The 22,053-nt window shown below is 39.1% G+C and overlaps 1 protein-coding gene across 1 annotated transcript; it reads left to right on the top strand.

Moving 5' to 3' along the window:
- Nucleotides 1–1,330: 1,330 nt before the first annotated feature.
- On the top strand, nucleotides 1,331–4,849 carry LOC149067959 (uncharacterized). Its single transcript, XM_089252159.1, has one exon. The coding sequence runs from the start codon at nucleotides 1,625–1,627 to the stop codon at nucleotides 2,879–2,881; it is 1,257 nt and encodes a 418-aa protein (XP_089108285.1). The 5' UTR covers nucleotides 1,331–1,624; the 3' UTR covers nucleotides 2,882–4,849.
- Nucleotides 4,850–22,053: the final 17,204 nt, after the last annotated feature.

The raw sequence follows: 22,053 nt of genomic DNA, 5'->3' as shown, positions 1-22,053 counted from the left end.
TCATTTTTAAAAAATATTTCTTAAGTCAATATTTAAAAAAGATACTGTGTTCACAATTGAATTGCGTAATTGGGGGAACTTTTTTCCAGATGGTCCAGCCTGTCTGGCCATTACCTCAAAAAAAAAAAAATCTCTCTCAAGAGGGAAACCCACAACTTTCTCGACTCCCTGCAACACAGGAAACCATTGAGGAGGGGAAAACTCTTTCTTGTTAGCACAAAAATGGGGTGATGGAGGGATACGCGACTCCAATTCTCTTTTATTTTTTCCATGAGTACAGGGACAACAAAAGAAGAAGAAAATTGTCCAGCATCTCCGGGAGGTGCTTGAAGAAAAAACGAGTGTTGTGTATTCTTATCTTCACCGAAATTGGTATACAGTAGACGGTGGAGTAGTTGAACGCCCCCCCCCCCATATGCACTGCTCAGATTCTTCTTTCTTTTAAAAAAATCGTCATTATACAGCATATACTCAAAACCTTGAACTTTTTTCCTCGCTGTTGGTTTCCATGTATATTTTGTACAATAATTTTCTTTTTTAAATACCTTAAAGGTTATTTTCCATTTATGTGAATCTAATTTTTTTACCTCGTTTCGGCGCCCCCCCCCTCACCATTATTTTTCGCCCGTTCCAGTTGCACCGGTCTCACTGCCCTAAGACCGCCCCTGCCTCCAGTTATTCTTTCCTCCATGGGCTTTAATAGCCAAATTAAGTGCAACGGCACCTCAATATGACATGATTTTCAGGTAAATGTTATCAGTCATAATCTCCCAAACATAGTCCAGGAAAATAAATAAAAGACCCCCCCCCCCCACACTTCCCGTCAATGTCAGATAGGGGCGATTACACCACTTTATTTTCAAGTTCTTTTTCTCATACTGTATTTCCTGGGACAGCCCTAGGTTTTTATCTGTTTTTCTTTCCGTCCCGACTTTTTTTCCCGGTTTTTCAAGGAAGTCAACCTGACTTTTTGTTCTTCAAATCAACGGTTAAAATAATCTTCCCAACTCCGAAATTACATTACAACTACGAATAAGATTATTCATCCATCTCATGAATCTGTCATGTTTTTTTTATTCACTACAATTTGAAGTGTAGCTCTTTTGTCCGTGATTGGGGACTTTTCTGCAATTTTAGCACGAATTGGCAACTTTACTCTTTTTTGGCAATAATTTGCGTTTTTCCGTATTTCAAAGCCCATTTCGTTTTGAGTGAATATGGTCAGCGGAAGTCAATATCGTACTGGACGAATTTCATGTTTATAATCGTAAATTTACCACTGAGCTTACGATCATTCCACAACGCATGGTAAGCGCAGCAACGGCGTGGTCTTTCGCTAATGGCTACCGTTAGTAGCAAATCTGCATTAAGAGTTCAAGCGGCTTTGGTTAGTAGAAATATGTTGTTTTCGTCATGGTGGTGCGCGAGTGCTGTTGGGGTGCCAGCATGACCTGAGTTGGGATTTTTTTTGCGGTGTTTTGATTGGTCATGGTGGGAGTTCTAACCACGTGTGGTCCAAGTGTTCACCACCAATGAGTTCTCGAAGCATCGCATCAGTCCTGTTTAGGTATCCTTGATTCTGGTCTGGTAGGTATCCAATACCGACGGCGTCGCATTTTGGGACATGGCGGAAGAAACCAATGTTGAACCCGAGGGGGAGGAGGAGCAAGAAGATAAAGCATTCATGTTCAAGTCCGAATTCATTGTCGACGAAGATGACGTCCATCATGTCATCGACAAGCTTCTTGATGTGAAAACTGAGAAACCACGTGCTAAAAATGAATACTTCGAATGTGACAAGTGTGACAAATGCTACACTTCAATGTTCAAACTCAAAGAACATTACCGAAAGCACACTGGCGAGCTACCGCACGTGTGCAACACATGTGGCAAGGCCTTCATGACATCTGTGGTCCTAAGACGACATGTTGCGAATGTCCACAGCGACGAGAAGCCCCATGTGTGCGATATATGTGGCAAGGGCTTTGCCGAGAAAGGAAACCTTGACAAGCACCACATGATCCACAGGGAAGAGAAACCCTTTGTCTGTGGAGTTTGCAACAAGGCCTATAGACAGAAAGCGCACCTGCAGGGTCACCTGGTGATGCACACCGGCGAGAAGCCATTCTGCTGCAAGGTCTGCAACAAGGAGTTCTCGCACCGCTCGTCGCTGCGGGACCACCAAAAGACACACTCGAGCGCGAAGGAGTACGAGTGCAGCATCTGCCAGCGCCTGTTCAAGTACCGGGAAGGGTTGAGGAAGCATTTCACAGAGCAGCACGAGGTTGACAGGAAAGCAGCCCCGGCGGCAGAGAAGAAGCATGCCTGTGAGATATGTTTCACTGCATTTGTGCGTAAGTCGAACCTCAAGATGCATATGAGGATCCATTCGCATGAGCGGCCGTACCCTTGCGAGCAGTGTGGGAAGGCATTCAAGGACACGTCGACGCTCAACCAGCATGTCAAGGGCCACCTGGATATCCGACCGCATGCTTGCACCACATGTGGAAAGACTTTCCGCAAGAAGAGCTGTCTTGATTACCACATAACTTGCCATACTGGAGAGAAGAGGTTTACTTGCGGGTTTTGTCCGAAGACATTCAGGCTCGAAAGCCACCTGAGGACTCACCACAAGACACATACGGGTGAGAGGCCATATTCTTGTCCCATTTGTAACAAGGGTTTTACTCAGCACGGGCACCTGAGTATACACCAACGGTTGCACACAGGTGTGAAGCCGTACAAGTGTACGCAGTGTGACAAGACCTTTATTCAGAAGCATCATCTCGCTTATCATTGTGATAAACATCATAAGACAGTCGCAACACATACTTCTCAGGAAACTGAAAATACAGATTCTTTTGAGTTGAATCCACATTGAAGCGCGATATATCATTATAAATTTTCATTTATTTTAATGTTGTGATTGGATAGATGTAGTGTTTCTCAAGGTGTACCAAAGTGTCCTGTAGAGTTCCGATAATATATTCGTACTGTACAGTTTATGGCCGCCTGTGTTGAAAGTTTTGTGCCGATGTATCTTAGTATTGTTTGTTTCTATGGTTCTAATATTTCCAGCTCTTTTCCAGTGGTTCTCAGAATGTGGGATGCGATTTAGAACGAAGATGACAGCAAGGGGTTATCGGGTAAGTGCTTGTTGAAAAATACTGCTTTACATTTCTATTGCTGTTCCACTATCAGCTCTGTAAATGATAAAAGTAAATCTTCAGATTTGTATTTGCGGAAGGGATACAGTATAATCTAGGCTGGCATAATGGCGCTGGATTGCCATAACTGCTCTCTCATTTTGAGAATCATTCATTGGAGGTGGTGATAGTAACGGGGCAATTCAAATGGCTAATGCCATCTTCTTCCTTTGTGTAATAGCGTCATTTCGTTTTCCAATGTGTTGTCTCGTCAATAGGATTATTCCAGATTCATTTCTTTCTTTTTGTAACTTCTGCCCTATTTTGTCATGTCTTTTTTTTCAGTGTGGCTCAAAAAAGTATCGACGTAATTTTGAACGACCTGGATTTGAATTTTCCAAACAGTAGGCCAACCTGGGGTCATGAGGGAGTTCGGAACTTTGTCTTTTATCAGGCTTACCTGTAGTGAAATAAGCCCCTGTTATTTATAGGTTTTTAGGCATACTGGGTTCCTTTAGTCACAAATGCTTTGTGTAAAATGTAGTGATGACGAGGCAGGGTGTAAAAAGTCCCTTTCCGATGGTTTCGTTTGGTTCCATAGGAGGAGTAAGTGTGGAGACAGGTCGATTAGACATGGGTCATGGTTTGGCTAAAGCAAATTGAATCTCGATGAGATTCTGCTATCTCCTTTTAACAAATCTATTTTGTTTCAGTATGGATATTTTTACGAACTGTCTGTGGCCACATAAAATGATTTGTTTTGTTTATGAGTTGATGAAGGAAGGTGAGGGAAAAAACTATCTTCCACGAAAGTACAGAACCTGAGTTGAGATATGCAGGGGTGGAAAATCTGCTACAAGCTATTACAGTTTCAGATGTCTGTTACATTTTGCTACAATTTCCGGCTGTTTGTCACATTTTGCTACAAAAACGCCAAAATTCTTCAATTCTGCATCTTGCTCCAAAAACAAATTTTCCCCCAAGAAACTGGAGTTGCATCACAATAGAAGCTAACTTTTTGATAACATTTGTTCTCCTCACAATTTGATTTCTTCTCCCCAGGATTTGGCGCCCAGACTTCTAATCTGTATATATAAAATTGATTTTCTGTCTGTGTATGTTCTCTATACAAATCTACAATTTTAGATCGATCGTCGCCAAATTTAGCATACATATTAAATGAGACCCGACTTAATAGATAGGCTACTTTAAAAGTTTGTCAGACCTGGGCAAGTGCCCGAAATGGGTGAAAAGCTGTCAGGCAACAATGGTTTTTGGGCCTCAACAATCACTTTGGTTACAGTGGTTCCCTAGCAATGCGTTTCAGTCGTGTATATGCCTTTATAATGGTTTGTCACTTCTTTAATGCTGCCAGTATATTTATAATAGTTTATGCCTTTACAATGGTTTGCCACTTTTTCAATAGTCGTCAGAATCATCATCGACTTTATTAACTTATCCTGATCACGGCACAATTTTTGTTGTGCGGAGGGGAGGTTAGTTCTCCCTTGTAGGGGTTGAGGGCAGGGTTAAAGCTGGATAAAAAATTCCTTTCGCCAAAAAGCGAAAATGGAAGGAAAAGCTTTAGCAAAATGCTACGATGTTAAGGGGCCATTCAAGTATTATGTCAGCAGATTTTTAGCCATTTTTGACCCCTCCCCCTTGTCAGCAAAATTTATATAGTTAGCAGCTTAGAATATTTCATAGCTTCAAAAAGGGTGGTTGATGACGTAAGCAACCTTCAAATCCCCCCCCCCCCCCCACACCTGTCATCAAAAGTCAGCAAATCCGAAACCCCCGATGCTGACGTAATACTTGAATGACCCCTAATTTAATGATTGATGGTTGGATGTCTACTCGTTGCCTACCTCCTGTACGCATTTTTGCGAAAGTGGCTACTACTTTTTTCGCATTCTACAATTTTCTTTCGCATTTTACAAAAAATGCGACCGTTGCTCAAACCCTGGTTGAGGGCGTGATCGTATAAATTAAAAACTCACTAATTCATTGACACACAGACACATTTAAGGAGAGTCGAGAGAATGAAAGTTAGTTCTAACACATTATATTCTGGCATATATGTGACATGGCAATGGTTTACACAATATTAAATTATGGGAATTGTATAAATTAATCTTGAGAGCTATGCATATTTAAGTTACGTACGTACCCGACCGGCCGGATGAACAGGTGTTTGATCTATATAGGAATTAAAGTTCGATTTTTGCAGGCGGGAGAGGTTGTTACATCAAAATATTCTTCCTGGAAATCTGTCATTATACCAGTGGTAAGATCGATCTTGGTGAAGTCCAGATGAACTGTGTGGGCTCTTGGAAGACCATGGTGGAGGTGCCAAGTTTATTCGAGTAGGAGTCCAGATTTCATGTCCATAAGCCAGGGAGGACCATTGTTGTCTCCTCAGGTCCGGGAGCACAGTGATTCAGATAACCATCTCGTTTCTCAGGCTTGTAGATCCATTCGCATCCTCCAGACCAATATTCTTCATCCCAGAACGGATGACCTGACACGTGGGACTGGAATTAATTCATGGTATTATTTTTTGTTTTCTTACCATTTAACCCTTAAGCATGATTTTTAAGAGCAGAGGTGAAGCAGACCTCGCTCATTCGCAGCCGGAACCAGAAGAGACAAGAAAAAACTAGCGTCGCCCCAAGACAACTCCACAAACAGGTTTTTCCCTTCTCTCCTCAGCGAGCTTGACTTGTCTTGGCGAAGGTCCCTTGGCACCAATATCCATTTGGTGCTATGCTTTACAATAGCATCACTTTGAGGGACAGGCAAAGGATGATCCCCATAGAAATTAGTATTAAAATTGCCAATTTTACTGTAGAAATGCAGGAATTTAGTGGGGTTTCCTGCCACATCAATAATTTTAAAAATTGTATTGAATTCTCGATTTTTGATGTATTGAGTTCGCTTAGAGATATACGAAGCCCAGAAAATAGAATATGCAGTAATTAGCCGGACCTACTTTTGAGTTGGATATCCATGAAATAACATTGATTTCAATTTTTCATTTAAATTTTCTCAAGCATGAAAATTAATGTCTTCGTATTGCCTTTTGATATTCAATTGCATAAATTCATATAGTTTAGGATGTTTTAAAATTAGTTATGGGAAGTACATCGAAAAAATTCCACAGCTTTAATTAAGCATTTTTTGAAGCAGAAATAGGCAGGTGGATAACTTAAAAAAGTTTAGGGATCGAAATACCTAGCGCCACTTAAAAAAGGGGGAAAAAATATATTAATTTTTACATTTCTTTGAATCCAGATTTCTTTATTTCATGATTCGCACAGGTAGTCGCCATATTGTTTAACTTAGACACGGTTTGCATGTCCCTCAAAAAAAATGGGAGATATCACGTGATCTGAAAAGCCTCATTAAAGAAAACCCGGGCAGCGCCGGGTATTACAGCTAGTAATGTATAAAATAGGGTGAAACTATGTAAATTGTCGTTCATCTGTGCAATAATGAAAAAAAACCCTTTCAATTGCTGTTTCCAGCTATTTTTTAAGTACAAAAGTTGACTCCTAAAATTTATGTGTTCCTTATGCTAATTTTTTAAATTGCATTGATTTTCCCTGACTGGCTGTATTTGACGAAACATTCATGTATCCTTCAACAAAATGGAAAAGTTCATGAAAGAATGTATTATCACACTGGAAAAACAGCAATGACTAATGTCTTCACCATCAGGAGTTGCGACATAAAAGCTGTCAGTAAATTAAGTGTCTATGATCATGGAAAAGTGATGAAATCCCGGAAAAGTAACGAAATGAGTGAAAACAGATGTACTTGGATTGAATTTTCTGTGAAAATAGAATCATTTCATTCTATTAAATTCTAATAGTTTAATCATTATTTTATAGTTTTTATTTTTATAGTTAAAGTTAAAAATAATTAAAGTCTGTGGTTTTTAATCATTATTAAATTTCTTTGAATTTCTAATAAATATTCTAAGAATGATCCAGCAAAAGAAGTCATTTCAAAGTATGATGAATCAAACTAAGGCAATGATCAAGAGCGAACTCAGAAAGAAACTCATCATTTTTAATATGAAATTGGTAAATTCTGGTAAAAGAAAATCAAATATTCAAAAATGCTTGAAACTGAAGAAAACAAAAACACACTTTAGACTTGCGTCAACGGCAAAAACAAGAAAAATAATTACTTTTCTAATGAGCGTTTCATGTCTTCCATGTAGTGTTTTTTTTTTTTTAAATTTGTGATTACCAAGTTTACAAGGTAAATCTAAAAACACTTTTCAAATTATTTTTGAAATCTGAAATACCATGTTAAAATGTCTATGTTAAAAGTCTCACATTTGTTGATGTTGTAGAGAATGTAAAAATATAAATATCAAGAAGTCTCAAAGTTTTTGATTCAAAAATAATTTTCTTCTAGAGGAAATCTGTGCATTTTATGCCTTGGGGGGCACCCCTTTCTTTTGAGCTGAGATAACACTGTTTTTCAAAGTAAAAAGTAATCCGATGTATGCTACTACATACATTTTTGTATATAAAAAATATTTTATTTACTACCAAAATTTTGAAGTGCTACAAAACTGATAAATGCGGCTACAAAAATCCAATTTCCATTTTTCATACCTGGGATATGGCTTCTGTCTTGGAAGGTTGTGAGGTGTGCATATGCTTCATTGAGTTTTTCTGGTTATCTTGTGAAATTGTTGGAGATCCCACCAACATTTAGTGTCTAAAAGTCTTCCGCCCCCAAGCAGAGATGGACTTGCGTTATACTCTTATTTTCATGGCAATTATTTTCGTTCATTTTCCACGTATGTGGTCAGCATGATAACTTTTCTTCTCGCCAAACAATTGCCAGTTTCGTGCCGGTCAATGCAAGATGGCGACAAGGGTTATTACACAGAAAATAATTTATTACATTTATACAAAAAAACTAAATTAACACAATATGATAATTTTTACAGTAAAACTACAGAAAAGATAATGTGCAGAAAACATTCATGAAATACGCTGTTAATGAATGTGGAAAAATACGAAAAAATATGTACAAAAAATTAGAAAAAATGCAGAAAACACTAAACTAACGCACAAAAATATATACAAAAATTATATAGTGACTATCATTGAATCATCGAAAATGTCCTCAACAGCCCCATGTTCCGTTTTGATCCGAACTAAGCTTATGAGGTGCAGATGTTTCATCAAAACGTGAAAAGCCATCATCCATAGTGCCACCACATGCTGACGTTGGCAATTTAGGAGATTTCATGGATGCATGGCGATTTTCTTCATTTAAACTATAGAAAAATCTACGAGGCTCTGTAATAAGAGTCCTTCGCCATGCGAGACAGGACGCAGAGCAGATGGTATGTTAGGGTATTCAGCTGTCCACTTCTTTTTCTTGGTGATGCCTCTAAAAACTGGTGGTACCTTGCAGAAATAAGTCATCAACGTGAGATTGGTCGGCTCCCTCCAAATCATGGGCACAGCAAATGGCATTGCCTTTCTTTGGCTATTAAGCCACCGTGAAATATTTATTGCGCAAGTGCAACAACATTAGTGTGGGGCCCAGTCTTTGTCCTGGTCGCCTATCTTGCACCCAAAATACAAATGATGCGCTTTCTTAACTATTGCACTGATAGTCTTTCTCTGTGCAGCAAATGTCACTTCTCCGCAAATAAAACAATCTATTAGCACTATTAACGCAGTCACGAGGCATTACTACAATGGATTTTACACTGTCATAATCACGTGTATGTTAAGTATGGACAAAATGAAAGGAACTTATTCGAGCCGTGCCGTAGATGGTCCTTGCGCCAAAAAAGACCAAAATTCAATCAAACCGTGCCGTCTCGCGTTTACAAACTGTTGCTTACTCTTGCTCAATCACCGCGAAGCCACCGATAGAAACATGGTGAGGTGATGCAATAACTTATTTGTGTAATGGCATGATGACAATGCAGTGACAATTTCATCTCCATGTATTTATCGTACTAAATTGCATTATATTATGCGATAGCACCGATATAACGGACAAAACGTTTGTCTTTACGAGAGCCAATCAACTTTTTTTAAGGTGAATTCGTGTTCAGCAGGTTGAAATCATTCAGGATTGGGTTCTTTCATTTCAGGTGCAATTTCACTGTTGAGCCAGTGTAAGTATTCACACTGGAGAGAAGCCATATGAGTGAGATTGTCGTAATAAATTTTTTTCTAATGACGGCAATTTAAACAGGTACGAAAGTATTCACACTGGAGAGAAGCCATATGAGTGAGATTGTCGTAATAAATTTTTTTCTAATGACGGCAATTTAAACAGGTACGAAAGTATTCACACTGGGGAGAAACCATATGAGTGAGATTGTTGTGGCAAATTTTTCCTTACAAAATCGACAATTTGGAGAGTCACGAAAGTATTCATACTGGAGAGAAGCCGTATGAGTGAGATTGTTATTTTTTTAAATAAATTGGCAAATTAAGCAGTCACGAAAGTATTCACACTGGAGAGAAGCCATATGAGTGAGATTGTTATTTTTTTAATAAATCGGCAATTTAAGAAGTCACTAAAGTATTCACTATTCACACTCGAGAGAAGCCATTTGAGTGACATTGGCGTAATAAATGTTTTTTCTAATGACGGCAATTTGAACTGTCAGAAATTATTCACACTGCAGAGAAGCTGCATAGGTGAGATTATTTTTTTAATAAATCGGCGATTTAAAAGCAGTCACGAAAGTATTCACACTGAAGAGAAATCATATGAGTGAGATTGTTGTGGCAAAATTTTTATCAAATCAGCAATTTAAACGGTCAAAAAGTGTTCACACTGGGGAGAGGCCATATGAGAGATTGTTGTGGCAGTTTAACCCTCCGTCGGTCGCAAGTGTATCAGAATGATACAAGTAAAGTATTTTCCCTCACCATTTCTGCTGTTGGAGATGGAGAGGGTACACCTCGTCAGTACCTTCATTGTTCATCTTTATGCTGATTTTAGTGCAATTGGATTTTGAACTTATTGGCGCAAGGACCGATTGGTCAAACTGCGCCAAAAAGAGACACAAAAAATAAGAACTGTCATGTCAAAAAGAAACCACGCATGATAAAAAAGAACGTAAAACGCAAGACAGTGACGTAGATTGTAAACTATAATTTGTTATAAAAACCAAAGACTTTAATGAATTTAAAAATGCAAGATGCATCGCAATGGTCATTTAAAATGTCGCGAAGTGGAAGATGACTGACCAAAAGCGGTCGTAAAATGATGGCGATGTGAACAAGTAAAAGCATGAGCAATGGACTTTGACAATGTGTGCACTCTGGTTGACTTTCTCGTAATAACAAACATGATTGCGTGAGGCGACTGTGTCCTATGCGTAACTGGGCAAGCAAAACTTCCTTTCGAGTAATCCTGCAGTTCGAACGCCAATGTCCAAGTGCGGGCTTGATAGCATGTAGTTTATTTACTTGCTTATGTCAGTGCTCCTGCCAGCGGCGATGCATCACTTCCCGGAGGATTGAGAAGTGGTCACTGGCAGGTACCAAAAATCTATTATCATTGTTGGTTGTTAGTGCAATTTACGCTGTCTTACTGTGCGTGTGGACATAGCTGTGAGCATCTTGTATCAGTTTGATACATTCATGTTTCAGACAAAGTTCCTGTAAACAGCTGTGTATTGTTTTTTCACAGATAATATTTATTTAGTCATTAAGCATATAATACATGGTGGGCGAAAAGTCCGTAGAAACTTTAAAAACGAATGAAAACCGGAAAAATAACCGAAATAAAAAAGGGTTTGCAGGATTGGCGTTGGTAGGTCACGGGAAGTTTTAAATCAAAATAAAACAAAAAGCAGCCGATAGGTGGCGTGGACGTACACAAGTCAAAGAAAAGTGTATCGATCCGGTCCATCCAATCCATATGAGTGAAATTGTTTTGGTTATTTTTTTTAAATCCTCAATTCTAAATACCTAATTGAGATACTAATGCACCATAACAGAACAATTTTATTACTATCTCGAAGTACTTTTAGGAGCTTAAAAAAGCTCCTGCCTTTTTATTACGGTTGCTGTAATGTTGAAGTATATGACATCCACATTTTTTTTTTGTTATTGGCAACTTTTCCTCAGCCACCTTGTTGGACATTTTTGCCTGTTGTGGTACTGAATTTGTATAATATACTGTTCACACTGAAGAGAAGCCAATATTAATGCAATGCCTATTGTATAAAACGTTTTCTGAAATCTAAAGGCCCACAGAAAACATCACAGTGGGTTTGAGAAAACAAATATTCTCAAATCGGCAATTTGAATACTCGCAAAAGGGTGGATGCAAAAGGTTATTAACAATTACAAATGTGAAGTCGTGGAGGGCAAGCCAGATTTATATAAATACAAAGCTTCAGATCCGTTTGCACCAATAACACGTGAAGGTCAAAATTGACATATGCTAGCCAATGAAAGTTGCATTAGCCGGACCTTTAAACTTTTCGATCTTAGCTTGAATTTTTTTAAGTTCTCCCTTTTCCTTGTGAGATGCATTAATTTAAAGATATATACATGATGCGACGCTGATCCTTTTTGCAATGGGGGAAATCTGAATTGAAAGTTGTATACGTGGCTAAGCTGATGTAATTACAATCATGCGCATTTATAATCTCGCAGGCAGTGAAGTCATTTATTGATGGGTCTATATATTGTGACAATAGTTGTACGGACAGTCCATTGAACATTTTTTTTCCTTCATTTGGTGTGACTGCCAATTTCAATATGCTTAATTTCTTCTACAATAACTCAGTTATCGTATGTGTTAAGAATTGTTTGGAGATTCATTGGATGTTCATGTTTGATGGCAATCTTTTGCTTGTGCCAGTGTCTGTTTTGTGTCTTAACACCGTGAGTCGATTTACTACCTTACCAGGCTGTACTGAGAGATGTCACGGGATGTCTTAGTGTTATAACGTGACACGTACAAGAACAAACGAGACATCAGTTTATAAGCTGTTAATATTTCATCACGGAAAACAAACACATTCACACTAAATAGAACAGACAAACAACACATACACCAACTAACTTGACCAACCCTGCCAACTCTTTTTTCGGTCGACGCATCTCTATCGCACACCCAGATTCATTTATTAGAGTTTAAGCGTTTCAGCGTATTTATATACACCCAAAGACCAAAAAATGAGGAACACCCTGCTATACTCACCACTAATATAGTGTGAGACCTCGGGCTTTGATGACAGCAGATATTCTTCTAGCCATAGACTCTACAAGTTGCTGAAACAGTTAAGAAGTAATATTTGCCCATGCTAACGAAATGGCAGCTCTTAATTCCCTCAGATTAGAAGGTGGTGTTTCGGAGCCTTTAACAGACTTTTCAACGTCATCCCACAAATGCCCAATTGGGTTGAAATCGGGTGACTGAGGAAGCAATTATAACTATGAATCATGTCAAACCAATCCAAGATAATTCCAGTCCCGTGGGAGGGTGTATTGTCCTGCCGGAGATAGTCATCCTCATCAGGAAACATTATGGCTATAAACGGGTTGTACTGCGCTGCAGCTCTTTGGTTGCTGCATACAATGCTTGTCAGTCGTCTGGCAGCTCTTTCGTTCACAACAATTTACGCTCACCGCTCTAAGTCCTTTGGCTTAGCTGCGATTCTTTCATGACTCGAGATATTGTTGTATGAGAAAAGCCAAGAAGGTTAGCGGCTTCGGCGATATATGGAATCGCCCCTTCTGGTACCCACAATCATGCCGCGCTGATAGTGACTCAAATCTCTTGTTTTTCCCATGAAAAAGCAAATTGCAACGTTAACTGGTGCTTCTGACCAAGAGAGAGTTTATCAGCAAATCCGGTTTATTACGTCAGCGCACGTGCTGCACGGACAAGTCGAAGTTTGATTAAAGGGGTGTTCCTAATATTTTCGCCTCTGACTGTATGTACAAGAATTTCGAGAAAACGGTTGCGGCTCTCACGACATTCTGGATTTCATGTCATGTGTATATCGATGGCTTGATGTCTGGTGAACGTGTCTCTACTGAAAAAAAATAACAAATATCGTTAAAAGCCAAGAGAAACGGGCTTTCTGAGCACATTTACTCAAATGAAGAAAGGAATGTCCAGGAATACTAGGACAAATAGTCACGTAACGCTCTTTAATAGTTGATGAAAATAAATGAAGGATTTCAGCTTAAAGTGGAAAAACAGTCCCGTTTCAGAATTTTTTTTTTCAAAAAATGAAACTACTGAGAATTTTGTAACCAATTGTGTGCGAAAGGTCAGTACAGTTCATCCGTCCCGCTTGAACACATGGGATGTATGGTCGACGTACTTGCAAACGAATTTTTCGGATTTTGTTATCATTTGGTTATTGTTGTCAGGAACTCCGAGTTCCGATGTGATCACATAAAGCACAGTATACTGTATTTCTGATGTGTGGCAAAACGAATTTTCAACTGCTCATCACTTCCCCGTATATATAGAGCCTATAAACAAGCATATGAAAAAAAGAATAATTTTCGGTAGATTGATAATTGAATGTAATATACCCAACCGAGCTTAGTAGGAACAGACCGAGTACGACCACGCTCTGTCGCTTACGCGATTTTAGCTCATAGCCCGGAGGGCACGGTCGTGCGGAGAAAATTCTGGAAAACAAGAAGAGAGATCAGGGGCTCCCCTTTCGTAGGGTACAATATACACGCAATCGTTGCGACAATATACAAAAACACAATTCACAATGTGTAAATGCAAAATTACAAAAAGAAAAATCTAGAGCCGTATCATGGGACCCAAAGGAGGGAAACCTAACTCATGTCGTTAGTGGCTCTGCGCAAGTTTCAGGTCCTATCCTTCTGCTTCCGACTGGACCTCTGTGTACACTTGTGCCTTGCTGTCAGCCTATCTGATCTCCGGTGGACCACTGGGGTGTCCGAGTCCACCCTTTCTTCATCATTCGGGCTCCCGGTCAGCTTGGCTTTCTCTGGGTGGTCGCTCAGGAAGGTGATGAGGTTTACTAATTTGATTAGTTGCGGTCTTTTGAGTATCTATTTTATCCAGGCCGCTGTCCAGCGTTCAGCAGGGGTCCTAAAGTGCAGATGTGCTGTGTGTGGGCAGGTCGTCGCATAGTGCATCCTGGGTCCCAATCTGACCTGGTCGTTGGTACCACTTGGAACGACGAAGGGTCCGTGTCCGGTGATAAATATCTCTCTTCTCCACTTGTTATTCTTGACTTTCACCTTAATGATCACGTCGTGTGTCGTTCATCCGGATGCCTCCGGATTATCTCAAGTTGGATGCAAGCTTAGTAGGAGATGGAAGTCAATTTTTGTTATTCGCTAATACATGACAAATCGCTATTCATCTTCGATCAATTGTGGCATTAAACTATTGAATTCCCCAGACAGCTGTCGGGCTGCATTTATGGGATTGAAGCCATCCTCTTACCGGGCTGTATGGGATGCATCCACATTATTGTCGAGCAACTTGCTACAACCTTTAATGTAGCCTATTCCTCATTAAGATCATCCAAAACACGTTACACACATCCATGCGTGCTCAAAACAACCGACGTGGTATCACGTACGGGGGCTCTGTCGGTTGTGCCTAAATATGCTGTGAGGAAACATCTTTCAAACTTAGCTGACGCATTCTTTATTCGGTGGAACTGTATACTATCCTTCAGACGTCACGTTGACCATTACTCACGCTTTTATTTGTTCACATCATCGCCATCATTTTACACAGCTTTTGGTCAGTCATCTTTCACTTCGCGACATTTTAAATGACCATTGCGATGCATCTCGCATTTTTGAATTCATCAGGGCCATTGGTTTTTATAATAAAATATGGTTTACAATCCACGTCATTGTTTTGCGTTTCATGTTTCTTTTTATCATGCGTGGTTTTGCTTTTTTCACATGGCAAGGACAATGCTTCCTTTTTTATGTAGTCTTTTTTAGTGCAATTTCACCAAATTGGTTTTTGCGCCAATAAGTTCAAAATCAAATCCAATCCGTAGAGGGGCCGGACTTCGTTGAGGACTATTAGTGCTGTTTCACTTTGATCTTGAACGCGTCTGCTCGTGTGCTTTAGTTTTGTGTAGCGCTCACCTAGCCTGGCGTTGCTACTAATCTTCATTGTTACGTGTGCGCGTCCCCTCGTAGGCATCATGGAGCCTAAAATAAAGCAACAGCATTTGCTGCCTTCTTACTTAAGATAGTGAGATTTTTCCTATTCATATAAGGGAAAACATTAATAGAAAAATTTTTATTTTCAAAATTAGGAATTTTGTCAATTAACACAAGAAAAAATACGTTATTTGTATTTAAGAGTTTGATATACTTATACGAATTCACATCGTTTTATGAGAAGAAACAAACTGCTTCATTTACTGCATTTTAGCAAAGCTAAGATGATATTTTACGTTGAGTATGCATTTTTTACTTTGTAGTTTTTTTTGGCAATTTTACTTTATAGCATCCCCACTAGTACTATTATGTTTTCTTGTATGTATGTCAATATGTTTGGTAGTCTTTATAGCCCACCCACTCCAAAACCTTGCAAAGGAAACCTGGTTCTCGGAACTCGCCGGTTCCCTTCATGTCGGCGGCTCTATTATTTCGAAAGGCCGTCGAGGCGCCAGAAACTAACACCGTCTGCGTCTCGCGGTGTTACATAATATACACAGCTTATTTTTTCTATATTGTAAATATAATTGTAATTAATTTTTTTATTAATTATTAATCATTCTGTAACTCGCGCGGGGCGGTCTGCTGTCTTCCAGAAGCACTGAAATTGCCTTCGGGTAGCGAATGATTTGTGCTTTCACCAAAAGGGTCTAACGTGCTTCAAAATATTTCATGAAGCCAAAAAATAGACTGATTTGTAAATATTTTTGCTCATAGGACTTGTACGTATATACTGTGACTATGATTTCTTATGAAATAATGAGATAAATATAAGAATTTTTTGTGAGGGGAATGGGGTGTAAAGTAGCATGCCTCCCCGTGGTGCATCCTGGGTCACGCTAAATCTGCTACACAGGTATAATACAGTGTTTTTTATTCATATGCAAAAGCTTCTACTCATTTACGCCTTTTACTGCGATGCTCACTTAGACGCACTTTTCCAGCTTATGGAACAACCACAGAATCAAAACGGTAAGTGCAATCTTTACAAAATTATACCCGCGTACTCTCTCCTTTAGGCCTAACCAGACAGCCTACAACTTTAAAGGGTAGTGCGCCGTTATGCACCACACCGGGAGTCAGATGCTATGTCATCGATCTTTCAAATGATAAAAAATGGTGTAGATACTGTTTATCAAGAGCTGACTTGATACCTCGGAATACCATGTAGCTCGGAATTCTTTTACTTCAATTGGAATTCCCTTTCCGGAATACACAGCAAAAGGCATGAACAACTTTGGCTCATCATATGTCAGTGTTGGTTTCTTTTTTGAGGTTTTCTTCGGTTCTTCGCTCAAGGTTCTCTTTTTAGCTCCTGGTTATGAGGTTGTGGCGATGAGTTCCTCGCTCTCATTATCAGTCGGATTAGCTATACGTTTCTTTCGTAACTCTGCATCTAAGTCTGATTTGGAAAATTAGAAAAAAATTATATTCAGCTATATATTTTAACCAAATAAAAAAAACCATGAAATTTGAAGTAAATTGTATGGTACAGTAATATCGGAGTTAAACTTTCTGTGTAGAATTCAATCAAATACTAAGTTCACCGTGACTTTTGACAAAAAAAAGAACGAGTTTGATGTGATGTATATTGAAAAAAAATCAATCAGTCCAAACACTGAGGATTTTAAAGAAAAACTTAAAAAGTAGAAAACTGATGAATCTAACAAGAATAAAGACTACTGAAACCTCAAAAAGAAAATTAATATATGATATATTATAGAAAAAGAATAAGTGCGTATATGATCAAACATCCATATAACGATACTCCTTATATGGATGTTTCACCATTTTGAATTTTTTTGACTGCCCGATGGGTTGATTGAATTCACGGGCAATGCAGGAATCACAGAGAATATGGTTTCGCAACCCGACGTCGACCATTGTGCTGACCTTGTGACCAGCTGCATAATTTCAGCAGCCAATGAAACCAATACCCAAAGTCTTCTCGAAACTTCGGTGGAACCACAAATGCAATCTTACGATTAAAGCACAAAAGAAAGTAAGGAGAAGGTTCCGGTGGTATCGTACTCATGACAAGTTGACATTTTTAATAGCAAAGGCGATAGCAAGGTGAATCAAGTGCTAGGCTCAACGTGAGTCCGAAAAGTTTACCGTAGGGATCAACTTCATCTAAAATCATTTGGGACCGGGTTTCAAAAAAAACCAAAACAGTTATTTGTGATATCGTATCTAAAGTCTGAATGACTTGATTTTTAAATATTCATTATAAACCATGAAAAAACTGACTGTTGTCATAACATCAAAAATGCTTGTTCCTAAGAAATTAAAATCTTACCTAAGAGCAGGGGAACTTCATTAGGATGAATAATACATTTACCCCGTTTCAAATGCGCTTTTTGGATGCGATAGTAACATTTTTATCAAAAATTGCTAAAATGCTTGACTTTAAAAAAAATACCACAGGTGATTGCAAAATTTTTTCAAAGCAATTGACGAAATGCCCTTATTTCTTTTCATATTTCTTTAAATGGAGTACCGACTGTCGATGGCCTATCCAACCATGCTTTAACATACAAATGTTCTTCAGATAATTTTAAAGCCAATTGCTGTCTAAATAAAAACATTTTAAAGGAGTGGATTGCTTTTTGACATCCATCGAGCATGATATAAAGTCCCTGGTCTCCCGATTTTGATAGTAGTCCGAGTTTCTAAGAATAAAAACTATACAGGATTCAACGAGCCTCCGATTATCGTGCTCAAATAAGGTAATTCACATTACTCATTATTTATACCCGTCCATATAATTTATTTTTCCGAAATATTCCATTTTTCTCTGATCCTTTTTTAAGAAGAAACATTTTTACTACCAGTCACTTGAGGTAACTCATGTTTGAAAACACTTTGTAGCACTAATTCGTACATGTGGTGCCGACATGGAAAGTATGTCATCACTCGATTTGCAATCGCACCGTTAATACGACCAGTGTTGAAACTGGTTGTCAGAACAGAGAATTCAAGCCTTTATCTTCCAATCCCCCAATCTTTTAGAGCTCTGAATTCAGTGTGGTTCCTATTCTGGCCAGTGCAAGCTTCTGAAAAGACATGGATATGTTTTGCTGTTTGAGGAATATGATAATAAAAGATTATTATCCTAAAGCTGTCATTTTTTTTGTAAGGTTCTTTACATGGTAATTTAGTTTTAGAGCTTGGCATCGAAGAACGTTGTGAGAGTTCGTATGGAAAGAAGCTGTCCTTTGGTAGTAGGTTGCCTTGTATCTGTTCGGCGAAGACAGGTCGTGTGGCCTCTTTGTTGTTGATGGTGTGTATCCAAGGAGTGTGAGGTTCCACCATAGATCCTGCAGATCTGTTGTATAGGTTAGGCAGATGAAATGGTACCTTGTTGGTTTTCCACATGTCTTGGTAGTCGGAGAAGCCAACGAGATTAGGTCTGTTGGTGCAGAGGTTGAGAGGTGTGACGCTGAAGACGATTTTTCTGACGATGCATACCTGAGCTTCTGTTGTCATGAGAGCATTATTGGAATCAAAAAGAGGAATAAGTTTAATAAACATATTAGGTATAGGTTTATCATAAGTGTTAGTTTCTAAGCCACACATGCGATATTTTTCAGTGTTGGCTTCTTTCCAATTATTTCTCATCCATTGAAGGTTACGTTTGTTAGGTGTTACGTTTAAATCATTCATGCTTATATGGTGTTTCCATACGGTTTTAGTTTTGTATGAGGGATCACCATGTTGCACTGCGCAAGTGTTAAAAACAATGTTAGAATCTTGGTTAGCAACAGTCCAAGACATAGAAACAGAGTTCTTACCTGGACGGAGTTCCATAAGATCTTGGGCGGTAAAATATAACGATGGTAGGTGTCGCTTCCGACCACGTTTTGGCCTTCTCTATATTCGAGTAGAAGATTAGTGTTAGTGAACTCGAAAGGCATAGTTTCATAATTGTTATCGATATAAGCTAAAGCATATATAGTGTTATTAAATGCATTGAATGTCGTTGTACCTTGGATAGCTACTTGAGAAGTGATAGGTATCATATTTTGCACTGTATATACATCACTGAAATCAATGTTCGACAAACATTGATTTCGGAATTGGCGGTTACAGATTTTGGCGAGAATTTGATTTTTCAGAAACTCTCTTAAGGATGTATTGAAGGATCATCGAAATCTACAAGATAACATGATCGTTACTAAAGAGACCGTTGATCAGGGTAAACGAGGGTGCGTGAGCAAAAGATGCCATAAGACGCGGACATTTCTATTATTTCATTTATAATGATGCCCGAATGGCTAAAATATGCTCTAAAAGGAACTAGCCCAGTTCAAATGCGAATGAAGCAGGTATTAACAAGTGCAGAGTACATCGTTCTCTAAATATATGTCGCCGTCTGGTGTCTTGATGTCATTTACAAGCCATAGCTGGTTGCTGTTACCGACAATGCACGGTACCATTCAGCATATACACTGAAGAGCCAAAAAAACTGGTCACCTGCCTAATATCGTGTAGGGCCCCCGCGAGCACGCAGAAGTGCCGCAACACGACGTGGCATGGACTCGACTAATGTCTGAAGTAGTGCTGGAGGTAATTGACACCATGAATCCGTGGGAGTAAGAGGTGGTGGAGATCTCTTCTGAACAGCACGTTGCAAGGCATCCCAGATATGTTCAATAATGTTCATGTCTGGGGATTTTGGTGGCCAGCGGAAGTGTCTGAAGTCAGAAGAGTGTTCCTGGAGCCACTTTGTAGCAATTCTGGACGTGTGGTGTGTCGCATTGTCCTGCTGAAATTTTCCAAGTCCGTCGGAATGCACAATGGACATGAATGGGTGCAGGTGATCAGACAGGATGCTTACGTACCTGTCACCTTTGTCAGAGTCGTATCTAGACGTATCAGGGGTCCCATATCACGCCAACTGCACACGCCCCATACCATCACAGAGCCTTCACCGGCTTGAACAGTCCCCTGTTGACATGTAGGATCCATGGAATCATGAGGTTGTCTTCATACCCGTACACGTCCATCAGCTCGAAGCAATTAGAACCGAGACTCGTCAGATCAGGCAACGTGTTTCCAGTCCTCAACAGTCCAATGTCGGTGTTGTTGGGCCCAGGCGAGGCGTAAAGCTTTGTGTCGTGCGGTCATCAAGGGTACACGAGTGGGCCTTCGGCTTCGAAAGCCGATATCGATGATGTTTCGTTGAATGGTTCGCACGCTGACACTTGTTGATCGCCCAGCATTGAAATCTGCAGCAATTTGCGGAAGGGTAGCACGTCTGTCACGTTTAATGATTCTCGTCAGTCGTCGTTGGTCTCGTTCTTGCATGATCTTTTTCCGGCCGCAGCGATGTCGTAGATTTAATTTTTTACCGGATTCTCGATATTCACGGTACAGTCGTGAAAATCCAAATTTCATCGCTACCTCGGAGATGCTATGTCCCATCTCTAGTGCGCGGACTATAACACCACGTTCAAACTCATTGTAGCAGCAGTAACCGATCTAACAACTATGCCAGGCACTTGTGTTATATAGGCGTTGCCGACCGCAGCGCCGTACTCTGATTGGTTCCATATCTCTTTATTTGCATACGCATGCCTGTACCAGTTTTTTTTGGCTCTTCAGTTTATATACGCTCCATGGTTAAGTATTTTGTCACTTTAGCTTAGTTGGTAAAGCATTCGAGGGATCCGGATTCGATTCCCGGCTAGAGATGAAATTTTTTCCAAAAATCAGTATCTCATACAGAAAAACTGGCTAGTTTTTTAATCTTGTATTAGCAAGTAGAGAGTACATCTTTCTCTAAATAACTAACAGTGTACCAAAAATTGGTCCATTTTTCAAAAGTCACCCCTGAGTAGGGAAAGCAGTCGAGTTCATGCTAAAATTAATGATCCTTAAAAGAGATCCTTAAGAGATCTTGCAAATTTGAAAAATTGAGAATAATTATTTTGTTTATCTCTAGTGGACTTTGATGACGAAAGTGTTTTTTCGAACGTGAAGTGTGCTCAAAGTAAACACCCAAAATTTTAATAAAATGGACCTGTGGAATTAGAACATTATCATTAGCAAAGGAAGGAAAGTGAACTGTATGTTTTCTGGAGAGAATTTTGATTTAGTTAGTGAAATCTCCAAAGAGCTATTCTCGGGCCAACAAGTAATTTTAGAAATGGATTCTTTCGTATCTAATTCTGCGGTGGTACCATCTTGTGAAATTACATAAAGAAAAATATGATCAGCAAAAATAAAAATACTGTATGTAGAATACCGGTGGAAAAAGATTAAAACATCGAAAGAAAACATCTTTTATAGACTATTTCTGTAGTTTAAATGCTTTCTGAAAGTTGGTAACTCAAATTTTTCGAATGAAAATTTCTAAGCCTCCTTCAGAGGTCAGGGTCCTAACTAGAATTTTTGTCGCCCCACAACTTTGAAATTCGATAAATTTGTAACGGTGTTTGTTTCCACCTCTAGTTCCGGCCGTGTGCTGCGGTGGCATCTTTTTAGGAATCTTATTCTGAATGCCTATCCAAGAAAATATATGGATACAAAATATTTTTTTCAATTCATTAAATTAAGGTAAAAAATTTTCATGAATTTACAATAAAAATTCCAAAATGAGACTTTCCCAAAACTATGGAATAAATTCGAAATTAAATTTTGGTTAGAAAAATTACTAAAAGGGGAACACGTACGTTTGTGCAGAAATTCCCTTT

The sequence above is a fragment of the Pholcus phalangioides genome, unplaced genomic scaffold (genome assembly GCF_987345545.1).
Source record: "Pholcus phalangioides strain wild (caught in Gottingen) unplaced genomic scaffold, Ppha-v1.0 ptg000028l_1, whole genome shotgun sequence".
Classification (NCBI taxonomy): domain Eukaryota; kingdom Metazoa; phylum Arthropoda; class Arachnida; order Araneae; family Pholcidae; genus Pholcus; species Pholcus phalangioides.
This window is presented reverse-complemented; position numbering and strand designations above follow the sequence as displayed.